Genomic DNA, 16570 nt, shown 5'->3' with positions numbered 1-16570 from the left:
TTTCGTTCGATCTTGACCAAAATATCTTGGTAACATATGTCGTACTTCCTGACGAACTCATAATCATCAATGATGTCCAACTCATCAATAATGTTCAATAATTATTAGTTTAGTTTATAGTTCATGCTTGTTACGATCCATTTGATGAAGCTTGTGTGATATTCTCATCTTCTCCCTGTTGTAGACTGCTCTTCTTTGGATGAAGATGGCACTGCCAACGATGACGGATAGTCCAACCAATCCGGCGAATACAGCAATGACTGCAATCTTCCATGTACTCAATGCCTTGTCGTCACCACCTCCTTTGGTGACACATCCATCAGCAACACTGTTGTCAACAGCTGTGAGAACCGTGAAGTCTGGATCGATCCAGCACTGCTTGCAAATGGGCATCGCGGTGCCAATGTAAGTGGTCTCGTTGTTGTTGGTGGTGTTGATCACTTGATTGAGTGAGTAGCTGGGGCGACCATCCACAGAGGCGTATGGCAAGAACCTGCCATAGTACGATGCGTTCCTGTAGACGATCTTGAGGAACTGGAGGTTGGCCAGCGGGTCGACCTGTTGCTCAACACTCGAGCCCCTGCATTGTCCATCGCCGTCCTTGACCTGAAGGTCACTCTTGTAGACCACACGCAACATGTTGAGATTGGACTCGAATGACCATCCAGTGATGTTCAGTGTCATCTTGATAGCATTTGGAGTGTAGCTCACAGTATGTCCGGCAAATTGGACTTGTCTGGCCAAGGGTGATTGAGAGAACTGTACCATCACATTGAGATCGGACCATGTATCATCAGACTGATCAATGTCCAGTTTGTAATTGAACATCTTCAATTGATCGACTGTGTTCTCATTGTATGTCCAACGATCAGTGATCATCTCCTTGACGAGTCCCATAGTCCCATTCAACTCTTGAATGGCCACAACATTGAATTGGAATTGTGATGATGGTGTGATGATGTCCACTGATGGTGAAGTATTGTTTGGAAGTATGATCACACCAGGATTGAGCTGTCCCTCGCAATAATATCCAGCATAACCATCATTACATTGACATGCTCCATTGATACATAGACCATTGCCAGTGCAATTTGTTACTGATCCAGGTGCAAGACAATTGTTAATCGTTGGTTGATTGTTTCCCTCTATATGATTGAATGATCAAATTGAGTAAGTATGTTTGATTGATTTATGAAACACTCAAGTTAACATACCAATCTTTAGGACAAGGAATGATGTGAATGGCTTGGTGTTGATTAGAACTGTGAGGTTGGCCATTCCTGGTTGAAGGGGACCAGGGACATTGCATACGAACTGACCAGCTCCACCATTTTGAATGGTATCAGTGATGTCACATTCTACATTATTGATCACAACTCTAGTGGTTACGATCTCAACACCAATGTATCCCGTCAAAGTAGTCTTTCCACCTTCAGTAGTCAAGGGTGTTGCATCCCAAATGTTTGGCCAGTCTAATAAATGAATGATTGTTAGATACGTGATCACTTAGTTTCCTACACTTGGAGGTGGGTAACTTACAATGTGGATTAATTGGTAAGTCGTTCATTGATGTAATTGTAGTGCCAATAGATGCAAGGTTGTTCAACTTTGGTTGTGTCAGGTTGGCATAGCAAGTATATCTTGAAGTTGTTTGGTAATTGAGTTCACAATCATTGCCATAGATCTTGACTATATAAGGGAATTTATCCATGAATATACCAATAAAGGTAACATACATCTCCTTTCCATTGATCTCACCTATTACCTGGGAAACATTGGTTGGGGCTACATGATTGGTGGGTCATTGATTAATTGTCAGTTATTCAATATTGATTGATTGATTGATTGATCAATCACATACTCTCTGGAGACCATTTTATCATCTTGCTGACCTGGTTCATCTTTGAGAATACCAATGTCATATTGCCACTTGTGGAATTGATCTGGACACTAATATTTTTTGATGGAAGTTAGTATTCATCAATCAATCAATCAATCATTCCAAGGGATATTCTTACGTATATAGAGTGTTTGCGTATATCTTTGTCAATGATGGTGGAGAGAAATCATTAATCTGATTATAGCCAAAGTTCTTTCCAGTCAATGTCAATGTATGTGGCATTGGTGTACCCTTTGGAATTATAAAGTACTCAGTGTCCAAGATTACATCTATATTAATCAATCAATGTTGTGTGAGTGATTGCTATGTTGAATGATGTTTGAATATCACTTACTGCAAACAAAGCCTGAGGGAATGGTGACGGTGGAGGGCAATTTGATCCTATTGGTGAAGTTACTGGCGTAGCACATGAAGCATGATGGTACTGATGTGACTGAGGTGCCAGTGAGATCAACATTCTCAATTGAACATGCATATTCTGGTACCTCTCCATTGACCTTCACACTGGATCCACTTGAATTGGCGATATACAAAGAGTACAAATGACTTTGTGCCAATTGAGGTGGCAATGGTCCAGATAAATTTGAATCCTGTATAGTTCTAATGAATGTATTATTAAAATAATATTAGTAGGATGATCATTATAAATAATTGAATTATTGATCAACTTACAGAGTACCTCCAGTGGTCTTGAAATAGCTTGATTGAGGGAATTGAGTGAACAACGGTCCTTTAATTTGCCTATATCAATCAATCAATCAAATAATTAGTATATTACTTTAGGAATTGAGTATTTGATCATCTCCATGGATCCACTTACAAAGCAGTCAGGTTCTTTACATTGGTTATATCATTGGTGTAGCTTAGATATCTAGTGTTTGATTTAACATATTAGTGTTGGAGTGTGATGACATCATCATCAACAACTGACTGGATGACAGATCAGTTTACTTACAAATGAGTAAGATTTAAATGAGTCAATGAGAGAGGTAGGATCCTACAGTTTGCTACTCCCCTATTTGATTGATTGATACGTTAGTTAATGGTAATTTTAGGTATTTGATTGATTGAATGAATGGATGATATTTACAAACTTATTAATGCTGGGGCAACATTAACATTAACGAATGAATTGTTGGGAGTGACTGTGTTGAATGATGACTGCCAAGACTTTAGTTTGGATGAGTTGATGGTAACGTTGTGATCAAAGGGATTATATAATTGACTTGTTTGGATTATTATTTTGATTGTTAGTTAGTTAATCCTACTGGCTCGAGAGTTAGAACCATTAAACATACATTGAATTAATAATTGGAAAATGATCATCATCAATTATATAGTTGTTAAATAATGGATGGTTGGGATGATTAATTATCCTATTTGATTGAATTGATAGTGTGAGTATAATACAAAAGAATAAAGATATTATATTAATACTTACAAGGTGGAAAGGGCATTATAGGTCTTGAGTGGATCAAAGAATAATGTTCTAGTTGGATTATCGAATGAGATGAAATTCAATGTCATTGATACTAGCGAAACAGAAGAGAATAATGATTGAGGTATCGATGAGGTGAAGAGTGTTGATGTTGCTGAGCTATATATATCATCATAGTTATTAATAATGAGTGTTAAATAAGTACAATCCATAATAATAAAACTTAACTTACAAAAATGTAACGGGCAAGAACTCTGGGAAAAAGGCAGGGACCTCAATTCCATCAGCTGTACACTGTGTCATTCTAAATTGTGATGGTTATCAAAACAAGGTTGGTCAGTGATTGATTGAAGGAAGGAAGGAAGTTGATATATAGTAAGAGTATACACACTGAATACTACCAATCGATTGACTATTGCCAGAGTTGTCAAGCAATGAAAATAAGTTAAATGATGTATTCTGTCGAACTGCACCAATCATATTCAGCTCCATCATCTTTGGAAAGTATAATTTGGTCATCGATGGGTCTGGCATACCTGGTGGTTCACCCTTTGGTGCACGGATAATCCTTTAATAATTATTAGTCAGTGATTGATTGATTGATTGATTGATTGAATTGGAAAACATACATTTTTGTTACAGTATCCTCACCAGTTTGCATGTTATTTCCACAGATCAAATCTAAATTTGAGATATCTGTACATGTTGTTCCAGACATATTCCATCCTGTATTGTACTGATACGAGATCCATTTGACTGATGCCACTATATACGTGTATATGTGTATGAGTGATCAATCAATGTGTGCGAGAATCATCAATGAATCTTACATTCAACACTATTCAATACTGCTGATGAGACAAAGGGTACAAAGCCAAATAATGATAATGACACCAACAAGATTATTATAACTAGTTGATATGATGATGCTGATGACACCATTGTATAGTTATTCGAATAAAGTTATAACTTTGATTACTTAATGAATGTTTTGATTGGTTGGTTGATTGATGACAACTGAAAGGTATCTTAGAGTAGAAGAGTATCCTATGTCAAGGTGTCACACAAGTCATCCCTACACGATGGTCGGACAGGTCGTTTACAACATATCCAGATCTTTGTACCTAAAAATGGGTCCATCTTCCACCTTTATAACCCAAAATTGTGTTTTGCGAGCTGTTTTTGATCGACTGGTTTTTCCATTTTTGTGCAATTCCTGAACTTTCGTGGGTCATCCATCACCTTTATCAAACAAACACCACAATATCTGATCAAATAATTTATTATTTATTTATTAAATACTATATAATATGTTATGATATATTAATATATATGATTATATCTCTTGTAGATAATGAAGTTTCTTTGTCATTAACTTCTTCTCTTTGATCTTGTGACTCTTTCTCTTGAAGAAGAGAATGACTCCGACGAATAGTGATATTCCAACCACTCCAGAGAACACTGCGATCAATGATATCTTCCATGTGGACAAGCCACTGGAGCATGTGACAACGCCATCATCGACGGCGGTGATCACTGTGAAGTCGGGATCAATCCAACACTTCTTGCATATTGGTAATACAGTGCCAACGAATGTCGTCTCATTGTTGTGCGTAGAGTTGATCAGTTGATTGAGTGAGTATGCCACGCGACCATCCAGATAGGCGTATGGCAAGAATCGACCATAGTACACTGCATCCCTGTGGATGATCTTGAGATACTGGAGGTTGTCCAACTGCTGGTCCACTTGGGACTCGACCTTTGATCGTCGGCACTGGACCTCGGGGCCCTTCAGATCACTCCTGTATACGACTCGCAGCATGTTGACGTTGGAGTGGAAGTTCCATCCAGTGATGTTCAGTGTCATCTTGATGGTGTTGGGCGAGTAGCTCACATTGTGGCCGGCAAACTGGACCTGTCTGACCTGGGGTGATTGAGAGAACTGAACAGCCACAGCAAGACCAGTCCATTCAGCATCAGTTTGATTGATATCCAATGTGTAGTCAAAGATATTGAGTTGTCCAACTTTTGACTCATTGTATGACCATTGATCAGTGAGCAGCTCCTTGACAATGTTCCTTTCTTGGTCCAGCTCTTGTAGTGCCACGATGTTGAATTGGAATTGAGATGATCGTGTAACGAGGTCAACTGATGGGTCTGTTGCATTAGGAAGTATGATCACACTTGGAGTCAAGTGACCATCACAATATGATCCACCATAACCATCTTGGCACTGACATGTTCCATTGACACAAACTCCATTTCCAGAGCATTCAGTAAAGTTGTTTGGTGCAATACATGTGTTGATTGTCATATTGTAGTTGTCTAATATTTGATTGAATGTTAGTATATGATTGATTGAGTTATTGAGTGATGGATGGATTGATGATGACTTACATATCCTAAGGACGAGGACTGATGTGAATGGCATTTGATTGACAATGACTGTGAGGTTGGCCATTCCAGGCTTCAAAGGTCCAGTGATGTTGCAAGTTACAATACTGTCTTCACCATTTCCAATCACATTAGTTACATTACAAGGGCTGTCATTGATTAGAACCTTTGATTGTTTGATATTGAATCCAATGTATCCAGTCAATGTTGTCTGGCCACCTTGGATACCTAATGGTGTTGCAGTCTTTATACTTGGCAAGTCTACATTTTTGATGTTAGTATGATGGTTGATTGATTGAATGATTGATTGACGTGTACATACAATATACATTGAAGTTGTTGATGATTGGAGGACTGTAGGTGCTGTCCACTGAGGCGTATGAGGTCTTCTTTGGAAGGCGAGTGTCAACGATACATAAGATGAGAGCAGTAGATAATTGTACTAGTTTACAATCATTTCCATATACTTGTACAATGTATGGATATTGAAAGAAGAAGGTACCTTCAATCCTCATATACAGATTATATCCATTGATCTCTCCAATCACACTATTGACATTTGTCACTATAATAATAATAATAATTATTGTTAATAATCAATCAATCAAATATGTCTACCATTGTTACTTACTATCAGTCTCCCATGTGATCGTGGTACTTATTGAGCGTTTCTGAGAGAATACCAATGTACTTCCTCCAGTTGGTGTACTAACTGGCAAACTAGATATAGATTGATTGAGTTAGTTTGATCACCAATCATTCATATAGTTGTTAGACTTACGTGAACATAGTGTTTGGATAATATTTCACCAATTGCGCAGGACTGAAATCATTCTGCTCCAAGTATCCCAAGTTCTGTCCAGTGATTGTCAAGCTGTAGGGTAATATCTTATTCCTTGGAATAACATATAGTTTCTTGTCCACCACAAATGCTAAAAATATTTCAAAGAGTTAGTATATTATTGAAGGGATTGGATTGGAGTGGAGTGGAGTTAAGGGTAGGAGTACTTACGACATTTGTAGTTGGCTGGGGGTGGTGGGATGCTTGCTGGAAGAAGGACGTTTGATATTCCCCAGGAACAGTAGAAACAGGGTGGTACTGATGTCACGGAAGTACCTGATAGGTCAAGATACTCTAATGAGCAGGTAAAGTCCGGCACTGCACCATTGATTCCAAGACTTGATCCAGAGGAGTTTCCAATGAAGATGTGGTACATATGATTTGAGGAATAGTCCGGGATTGGTCCATTCAAATTGGTGTTACTGAATATACTATTTAAGTTGGTTGGTGACATATATTAATATATTAGTTGTGATGATCAAGGTTAATGATTGGCTGAGTTACAAACATACAAGACACCTCGATTCTTTGCCATCCACTTGTTAGGTGGGAAGCGTGTATGTTCAGGTCCATTCATCAATAGTCCACCAAGGTTGTTGACATCCTTTAGCTCATTGGTGTAAGCAAGATAACTATTTTGATGTGAAGAGAAGTGATGATTTTGTGAGTATAGTGATAATATATATTATTTGAATCAAACTTACAGCTGTCTAAGACTTGTGAGATGGGTCAAGTTGTCTGGTTTGAATCTTCCATCATTCAATGAACTATGTTTAAAAAGATTTTGGAAATTAATAAATTGATTGATTGATTGATAAAGAATAATACATACAGAACATCCAGCTTTGGAGCTCGAATTATTTCAACTGTTGATTGGCTAAGATTGAGTCTGTTGAAAGTGGAGGTCCTAAGAATTCATATATATATAAATTAATAATCAATAATATTTGAATAAAGTTACATTAAACTTACCAACTAATGAGACTCGAGGAATCAATCACAAAATAGAATGACTCTGATGATCTGATGAAACTATATATGATTGATTGGATGTTAATAAATAGGAAGATGTTTGATGGATTGAATATACTTACAAGTTTTTGATTAAAGGGAAGTGATCATCATTGATTAGATAGTTTGAATAAAATGGTTTGTTGAAGAAATTAATAGTACTATAAAGTAACACAAGGTTAGTATTTCTAATTTAAAGAAACATTCTAAATATTTGAAGGAGGATATTTATACTTACACATCTGTCAAAGTGTCATATCTTAGGCTTGGGTCAAAGTAGACAGTTTGATTGGCAAAGTCAAATGATATATTATTCAAATAAACCTGTTTCAAACCTTTGTATGTGAACAAAGATGATGGAACTGATGTTGAAAGCACTGTTGTAGTTATGGTTCTATTAATTAAAATTATGAATATTAGTATTTTAGTGTCCAACTCCAATTCCACTCCAATACATATTGATTACTATGTATACGTACATTGAAGTCAAGGGTATGACACTTGGAAACAAATATGGAATTAAGATACCAAATTGACATCGATCAATACTATATATTGTTTGGAAATATGAAATTAACCGAGGTTAATTAATCACTGACCAATGAATTTAAGCGGAAGGATTATTGGACATACCTGATGATGCTAAGCAATTTGTTATCAATATTATCAAACATTGATAAAAATACAAAGGATTCATTCTTTGGAGTGATGTTATTAACATTGAGTTGGACCAAGTTGGGAAAGTATAATGATCTCTTCAAAGGATCTGGTGTTCCATTATCCTTAACTGCAAGCGTAATATTACTATATAGTTTAAAGTTAATATCTATATCCAATTTTTTTGTTTGATTGGTTGATTAATTGATTCAATGAGTTTACCAACATACATCAAAGTGACAGTGTCTTCACCTGTTGAGATATTATTTCCACATACTAAATCAGTACTGGAGATATCTGAACATGTGGTACCTGTAGCAATATTCCATCCTGTGCTGAATTGTTGAGCAATCCATTTAATTGAATCGACTATTTATATAATATATGATAGATTAGGATTAATATATCAATATTACAAGTAGAGATACATACATTCTTTTTGATTCAAAGATGCTGAGGATACCATTGGCATGATACCAAAGATGGTCGTGAGCATCATTAGTAGTAGTAGTACATATTGTTGTTGTGGTGGTGCCATGGTTGTAGTAGTAGCAGTAGTAGTATTACTTGTTGTATTGTTACGTTTGTGTAGTTTGATGAATGAATGATTGATTGTTTGATTGAAGGTATGATTGGTTGACTGGTTGACTGGTTGGATGGTAGGCAGGGTGATGGACCTGACTTGACCAGACCAGATATATTCAGAAAAGAATAGAAAGAAGGAAGGAAGGATGAAGTCACTCACCTTTACAATTAGTTAAAGTCAGTCTGACTGAAACCTTCGTCACCCACCTAACCAATCACCAACTGACCGACCCACCTATCATATGATGGTTGGCCCCTTCTTACTTTAATGACATCATTCATTAGATGGCCCTCTACCTCTTGATAATTTTCCATATCTAATATACGTATTGGTGTGCAGTACCTTTGCAACTTGGTCGACCGCCCAGTCGGACAGTTTCGAGGTAGGGGCAACAATTGATTCATTCTCTTCTCAGTCAAAGAATGAATGAAAATATTAATATATTTGTTTGATCGGGATCTAAATTTGGTTTACATCGCTCAGATTGCAAGAATATATCTCATAAATGGATTTAGCGAGATTTTTCGAGAACGGGCTTGTGCCTCGTTGGCCCTTCAGTGGTGCCTTTTTGACGCGAAATCCAACTTTTATGGCTGTTCCCATCGACATCCAAACCAGCGCGTGGCCTTGACCAAAGAGGAAGGATCACAAACCAATGAGATCTCGAGGATTGTATTCGGGATACGCACGCCCATTACTAGTCGTGTATGTGAGGCACTTGTTTTATCTATCTCATCACTTCTGTTTGATTTAATGTACACGCCGTTGATAGTACCTGATACTGATGCTGATGATGATACTGATGTTTGATTGAATGAATGGGTCGTCGAATCAGTTTAGTTCAGTTCAGTCCTGTTCAGTTCAGCTCATGAATGCATTAGTCGCTTCAAGTCCCCAATGCTGTGATTGATCATTGGCGTCCAATAGTTGTTGTCAAAGTGTGTCAGCGGTTGTTTGGTATCTGGGTCCGACACTGCGAGGAAGACTGCACGTCGCCACATGCGACTGACCTGACTGCATCGCATCAATGTTGGGAAGTCCATCAGTATGAACATCATCTTTAGAGTCTGCGAGCACATCCTCACGTTGACATCAACCATCGGCACAACAGTCAGCACTGATTCGAGTGGAGCCGGATGCGACATCACGTACAGAGTCTTCAGCACGCTCTTAAAGTTTGGTCGCATTGTTGGGTTCGCATGCCAGCATCTTTGGATCAGTTCAGATATTATAGGTGGCACAGTGTCTGGGATGGCTGGGCGACCGCCCTTCAACACATAAGTTACTCTTTCAAACTCATGCATTCCATCGAAAGGTTTCTCTCTTGTGAACTGATTGATTGGATTGATCGTTGCGTCAGGTCAGTCATTCATTCGGCAGAGTCCAATGTAATACTACTACTACTACTTACCAACTCCCACAACACTATTCCAAAGGAATAGACGTCTGCTGATTGTTGATACTTCTCGCCACGGATGACCTCCTCGGCCATGTAGATTGGTGTACCAATCACTGTCATGTTGAGTTGATTCTGCATCATCTTTGATGTTCCAAAGTCAATGAGCTTGACGCTAAAGTCATCCTTGACCAAGAAGTTGGCTGACTTGACATCGCGATGTATCAATGACTTGGAGTGAATGAACTCCAGTGCTTGTGCTGCCTCTGCCGCCATGTTGTGGATGAGGTACAATGGCGGAGCCTCGTGGCGCTCCTTGACATAGGAGTCGAGTGCTCGCATGAGATTGCCACGACTGCACAGCTCAGTGACAATGTAAGGCATTGTTGTGTTCTCGGTGCATGCGCCCAGGCACTTGACGACGCGTGGATGTTGTGACACGCATGCGATTGTGATCTCGCGGAAGAAGGCTGGCCATTCAAAGCACAGGCCCTCCACAGACTGCTGCTTGATCGCCACGTCATTGCCTTCGAAGCGACCTTGATACACTGTGCACAGTGGTGATTCATAGAGCATATCTCCAAAGATCACATTCTCTGGATTCACCTCGCGATGCACCTTTATATTCCTCGATGATGCCTTCAATATCAGTTCCAGCCATTCTGGATGTCTCTCGATTATACTTCTACAAGGCTCTGTATGAGTGGGTGAGTGTGTTAGTGATTGATCGTTGTATTTGCATCCTCCAGGCGACTCCCATGATGGTACCTCGCTTAAAATATGTTGCCAAGAGAGTGACGATATCATCGCTGATACCAATCTCCTCATCCTTCAGTCTATCTCTAAGGTTGTCCTTCTCTATACACAGTGTTACCAATGCTTCAATCATCTTGGAGTTGAAGTAGAGCGGTACCAAGGTCTCTGTTGAATGATTGAATGAGTATGATTGTCCTTGGATATGCATGTCCAATGCAAAGGCGCCACTCCGCTCCACTTACCGTTTTCAAAGAGCTTGAGGAGTATGGCGAGCACCTGAAGTGACAGCATGTTTAGTGTCACGGATGCTCCTTGTTCGGTTGAGTTGTCGTTTGTTTGATTGGTCTGGTTGGCTGATGCAGGCTCGGCCATGATCAGCTTGAGGTAGAAGATGTACAGGTTCGATAGGTTGTTCAGGGTGTCAAGATCTGCGAAATGGATAATGTTATCCACAGTGAACATGAGGCGATAGAGTATGGACAGCATTATGAACTGTCCTTGATCATTCCTCATGATGGGCGCGCATGTCGCCGTCGTCGTCGTCTGCTTTGTCTTGGATGTTGACAGACTACCCAAGTTTGGCATCGATAGAGATTGAAGGTTTGAGGCCGATGTGTTGGCTGTCGATGTGGCCGATGTGCCTGTCGATGTCGTTGGTGTTGGTGTCACATAAGGATGTGATCCAGACTTCTTATGATCGACCTCTCCAACAGTTTTTGCAGGTGACTGTCTTGTCTCAATAGATTGAAGTGAGAGTATGTATTCAAAGGTCTTTTCGTCGACCTTTACCTTGCTGATATGGTTGAATGAATGAGTGTGCATGTTAGCATGTGTTCAAACTGAATGTCGTAGTCCATCCCTCGATACCAACTTGAATATATCATAATGCTTCTTCTTGTAGACATTCTTTCCATTGTCCTCACTTTGAATGAGCTTGACCCATGTCCTCAGGTTGTCAACTGTAACTGTGCCACTCTGTACCATCTGCTCTCCATACTTTACAAACATATCTATTGTTGAATGCAGACATTAGTTATTGACATCCGACAATGAAGTGTGAAGACATACGTTTGGAACTCTTGCTCTTTGAGAATATCTTCTTGAATACAGATGATAGGTTTGGCTTCTTATGATCCTTTGATGCATTCACATTACAAGGTCTATGAGCATACTCTTTCAGCATAATACATTTGTTATGAACTACTATCTGGCAACCTGTATGACAAGATGATTGATTGAGTTAACGAGTGAACGTATGACTGATGACGACTGATTTGATCGATAGATACGTGAACACATTGCCACTTGGTTGGGCAGAGAGAGGACAGGACCGCCAAGTTGACAAAAGGCACACTCGGTTGGTGCAGATAGTACTGGATTTGCTACAAAACTATGATGTGAATGTTGTAGCATCAAGTTGGAAGATGATGCATATGCCATCATTTGATATATGTATATATAAATAGAATATGTATATGATGTTATGTATATGTATGAAGATAGATAATGAATGAATCAATGAGGACTAGTGAAGACAAACAAACACAAGTAAGACTTTCTGCAAAGTTACACCTGTTGTTGTTGCAATGAAGTGTCAGTCAGTGGTTTTTTTTTGAAAAGACACCTCAAACCCCTCAATTAACTTCTAAATCATCTGTTAGGTTGTTTGATTGATTGATTGATTGATTGATTGAATGATTACGACGATGATGGTATGGATCATTCAGCAACTATTACCAATACCCCAGGATTGATTAACACTTGATCATTGGCAGCGGAAGATAGATTTAAATTGAAATGGAACATCATTCGTTCATTCTTCTTGTGATCATGGTATTTGTGAGAGAGATCAAAGATTTACGCGATCATAAACTAAACTTGATTGGATCTTGTTTCTGAGAAGATACAAAGAATGTGACTCGAGAGTTGTTGAATGCAAAGACGAATGCAGGTGTGGTTGTCTATCTCAAAAACACTCAATTTTCCATCTTTATTCAATTCCAAACAAAGAGAGAGAGAAAGACCAAGAAGTTAGAATAACATCATTCATTAATTAATTTATAACTACATCCACTCAAATAATAGTATATGTCTATGTGTAGCATTGATATAATACTATACCAACAACATCATTATCTGAATAATCATCACCAACATTTTAAACAACAACAACTAGAACAACAATTAAGAAATGAAGAGAGTCAACATATTCCAATTGTCTTCGTCGGCACTATTCAAAGGTGATGATAAGCCACTAGAGGTGGCGACATCTAAAGTGCATCAACCCAATCAATCATTCCATTCTTTAAAGGATGATAACAACAAGCAGTCGTCCACTGCAGCAACACCAGCAGCAACAACTGACACGACGGTGACAACACCAGTTGTCGTACAGCCACCAACATCATCTTCAGAGTTTGATCATGTGTGCAATAGTTGTGCTCAGCGCTTCAATGATAGAGAGCTGAGGAACACTCATTACCGTTCCCCATTCCACAGATACAATCTGAGATTGAGGATGGCCAACATGCCGCCCGTCTCGCCAGCGGACTTTGCCACGATGTTGCGCGAAGCCGCATCGGCACCCGACAACTCTGACGACAGCTCGGACGACAGCTCAAGCGATGAGGACGACGACGAGCGTCTGTACAAGAAGATCACAAAGGATGGCCAGATAGAGACGCGCGATGGCACTGACGCGTCGGGACAGAACTACTTGTTCTACGATCAGCAGGAGCCACTGTCTCCAAAGCTCAGCTTCATCCAGCGTGACCTCAAGCTTCAGTTCACCATTTGGCGATGCATACTCACCGGCGCGTCACCAAAGGATCAGCGCGTCATGGAGGACCCTCAGCTGATCAAACAGTTCTATGATATCTGCAAGACCACGACTTCAAAGTGGGCCGTGCTCCTGTGCTCAGGTGGACGTTTCAGTGGCGCGATATACACTGCCCCAACGGGCAAAGCCATCGAGCACAAGACTCTGCATCGATACACAGTGCGCAAGGGACAGGGTGGCTCACAGGCCAAGAAGGATCAGGAGGGTGGCTGCGCAGGATCAGCAGGATCACGTCTGCGTCGATACAATGAGAAGCGTATCAGAGAGGAGGTGCTCGCCATCCTCAAGGGATGGCAGGGACACCTCAAGGAATGCTTCAAGATATTCATCTTTGCGCCAAGAGGTCTGACGCGTGACATCATCTTGCCGCCAGACCACAGCGGCCCCATTGCGCCAAATGATCCACGTGTTCAAGTCCTCCCCTTCCCCATCATCCGTCCAACATACGCAGAGAACCAGCGCGTATCTTCACAGCTCTTCACCGTGGACATTGACCTGTTTGAGGAACTGCCAATCACAACTTCAATCCCATCCGCAGGTGATCAGCAACAGCAGCAGGATGAGCAAGAGCAGCAAGAGATAAAGAAGCGCAAGGAGTTGCAGCGACAGGTGGAGAAGACGAGCAACATCACCAAGCGCGAGAAGACAGCTTATGAGACAGATCCACTGTTTGAGGCGACGAGAAAGAGAGACATTGTGACTGTCAAGAGGTTGTTGGAAGAGGACGAGTCTTACGAGTTGCCCATTCCAACCAATCGCGATTCAGTCCTCACGCCACTCTACATTGCCGTCGAGCAAAAGGATACCAAGATGGTTGAGTACCTCGTCAAGGCGTTGCCAAGTGATCTGGATGTTTGTATACCATCATGGAACTTTAGGACTGCACTGGTATGTAGTGGACGATCAATCTATGTATGAATATGTCCACATACTCACGCTCACTCTTCAACATATACAGCATAGAGCAGCCAATGATGGCAACCTGGAATTGGTAAAGATATTGATGGACGCAGGAGCTGATCCAACGGTGGAGGGATTCAGGAAGGAGACGGTGTACGAGTTGGCAAACAGTCAAAAGATAAGGGACTTCTTGAGGGAGTGGGCAGGAGACAACCTGACAAAGTGGAACTATCAAAAGGCACGCATACCACCACTCACAAAGGAGATGATTGCAGAGCGCGAGGAGAACAAGAAGAAGAAGAAGAAGGAGCAAAAGGAGAAGGAGAAGATCAAGAAGGCACAGGACAAGATCAACAAGGAGGAAGAAGCACGTCGACAAAAGATAGAGGACGAGGCAAAGACCGCCAAGTTGGCCGAGTTGAAACTGCTGGACCAAGTGACAAAGGAGCGACAGGCCAAGGACTCGATGCTGACTGACCGCGAGCGACGTGCTCTGGCGGCCGAGCAGCGCTTTGGTGGCACAGGCTCATCACTCAGACGTTGCACTCACTGCCAAATGACCATCATGGGCACACCTTTCGAGAGATTGACTTTCAACTACTGCTCCACGTCATGCGTAGTGGCCCACAAGAAACAAATGGAGACTCCAACCTCATCCTCCAAGTGATGGAGATAAGGATGTTGTGCGTGTGCTTGGTGTGGTGCGTGTGGACGCTGGCGCACTGGCACTTGCAGTCGCCACATCATGGGCAAACATATTAAACATGGCTATATTGTCTGTCTACAAACACACATTCTCTTTCTCTGTCTCTATCTCTCTTCCATCCATCCGCGCTCACTCTCTCTGAGTAACCCTGGTATTACTCTTGCTTCATCAGGGCAACTTCCATACCTCAGGTAGTTGTTGTTCAACCCATTACAAGTACAACACCAACATACACACATTTAATCAAATACATAAATTATGATGATGGATAGTGATCCCAACAAATTTGATGATGAACTGAATGACCACCCTTTGTATTTTGCATGTTTCTCTCTTGACTTGGCATGGCATGAAACGTTACGCCAAGACCAATTTAATTCATCAAAAGCCCACCGGTGTGCATTTGATCAATTAATTTTGTTGAACTTCATAGATAGAGATAGAGATAAAGAGAGAGAGAGAGAGAGAGAGAGAGAGAGAGAGAGAGAGAGAGCAATATATATATGGCGTTCGTTTGCCGCCACCATCATTGTGGTGGCTGGATTGGAGCGCCACTCAAATACTCGTCAGCCAGTGCGTTGTCTAATCACGAGGACAAGAGTCATCCCAAATGCGACGCTGTTGCTTGCAGTCTATCCTGTGGGCACTTCAATAGGCAGGCGAAGGAGTATCAGTGTCTGCACACGTGGTGTGAAGCAGAGTTCACGACGTCAAAGGAGTTAAATCGACACTTACGTGAGAAGAAGCACGTTTGTAACAGTCAAGGATTAGATAGAGAAGCGTGTCCGGTTTGCGATCCACTGACAGGCGAGTTGGATGTGTTGCATGACGAGCCATTGCAAGCAACAATGGCCAGGCTCCTAAGCGATGAAGTGTACTACAATGATATGCTTGAGCTAGCCTATAGACTCGCTACGATGGCTTGCGCAAACATGATGCCAAAGCCATCACCGGACACATTAATCGATCTCTTTAAGGGTCAAGGATCAGCAACTATACCTGACAAAGATTGGAATGAGTATATGAGCAAACTGGGCATCACTTCTTGTAAGTTACATACATTGCTATTGTACATGATGTACATTGTATTTGTTTGAGTGACTAACAACAATGTTCTCAAAATAGCACAACTTCCAACTTTTGAGC

The 16570-nt window shown here is 40.7% G+C and overlaps 4 protein-coding genes across 4 annotated transcripts; 1 reads left to right on the top strand and 3 right to left on the bottom strand.

Moving 5' to 3' along the window:
* Positions 1–114: 114 nt before the first annotated feature.
* SAMD00019534_041210 (hypothetical protein) lies at positions 115–4280 on the bottom strand (the record flags this gene model as incomplete). Its single annotated transcript, XM_012900626.1, has 17 exons — positions 115–1145; positions 1215–1472; positions 1540–1640; positions 1737–1785; positions 1862–1950; positions 2019–2169; positions 2235–2500; positions 2573–2641; positions 2721–2771; positions 2856–2915; positions 2991–3125; positions 3199–3276; positions 3342–3497; positions 3571–3642; positions 3730–3906; positions 3968–4103; positions 4169–4280. 17 exons carry the CDS (start codon positions 4278–4280, stop codon positions 115–117), a joined length of 2991 nt encoding a protein of 996 aa, XP_012756080.1.
* A 394-nt stretch (positions 4281–4674) lies between these two features.
* Positions 4675–8779, bottom strand: SAMD00019534_041200 (hypothetical protein; the record flags this gene model as incomplete). The annotated part of the gene is made up of 15 exons (XM_012900625.1): positions 4675–5663; positions 5736–5993; positions 6055–6297; positions 6364–6452; positions 6514–6664; positions 6745–7004; positions 7086–7205; positions 7278–7340; positions 7406–7480; positions 7546–7605; positions 7823–7978; positions 8064–8132; positions 8218–8388; positions 8472–8610; positions 8674–8779. The coding sequence occupies 15 exons, from the start codon at positions 8777–8779 to the stop codon at positions 4675–4677; spliced, it is 2949 nt and encodes a 982-aa protein (XP_012756079.1).
* A 914-nt stretch (positions 8780–9693) lies between these two features.
* On the bottom strand, positions 9694–12162 carry SAMD00019534_041190 (hypothetical protein; the record flags this gene model as incomplete). The annotated part of the gene is made up of 6 exons (XM_012900624.1): positions 9694–10158; positions 10239–10918; positions 10992–11144; positions 11222–11772; positions 11851–11989; positions 12048–12162. The coding sequence occupies 6 exons, from the start codon at positions 12160–12162 to the stop codon at positions 9694–9696; spliced, it is 2103 nt and encodes a 700-aa protein (XP_012756078.1).
* A 1008-nt stretch (positions 12163–13170) lies between these two features.
* SAMD00019534_041180 (hypothetical protein) lies at positions 13171–15385 on the top strand (the record flags this gene model as incomplete). The annotated part of the gene is made up of 2 exons (XM_012900623.1): positions 13171–14706; positions 14777–15385. The coding sequence occupies 2 exons, from the start codon at positions 13171–13173 to the stop codon at positions 15383–15385; spliced, it is 2145 nt and encodes a 714-aa protein (XP_012756077.1).
* Between the last annotated feature and the right edge of the window lie 1185 nt (positions 15386–16570).

This window comes from Acytostelium subglobosum (assembly GCF_000787575.1).
Source record: "Acytostelium subglobosum LB1 DNA, scaffold: scaffold7, whole genome shotgun sequence".
Classification (NCBI taxonomy): Eukaryota; Evosea; class Eumycetozoa; order Acytosteliales; family Acytosteliaceae; genus Acytostelium; species Acytostelium subglobosum.
This window is presented reverse-complemented; position numbering and strand designations above follow the sequence as displayed.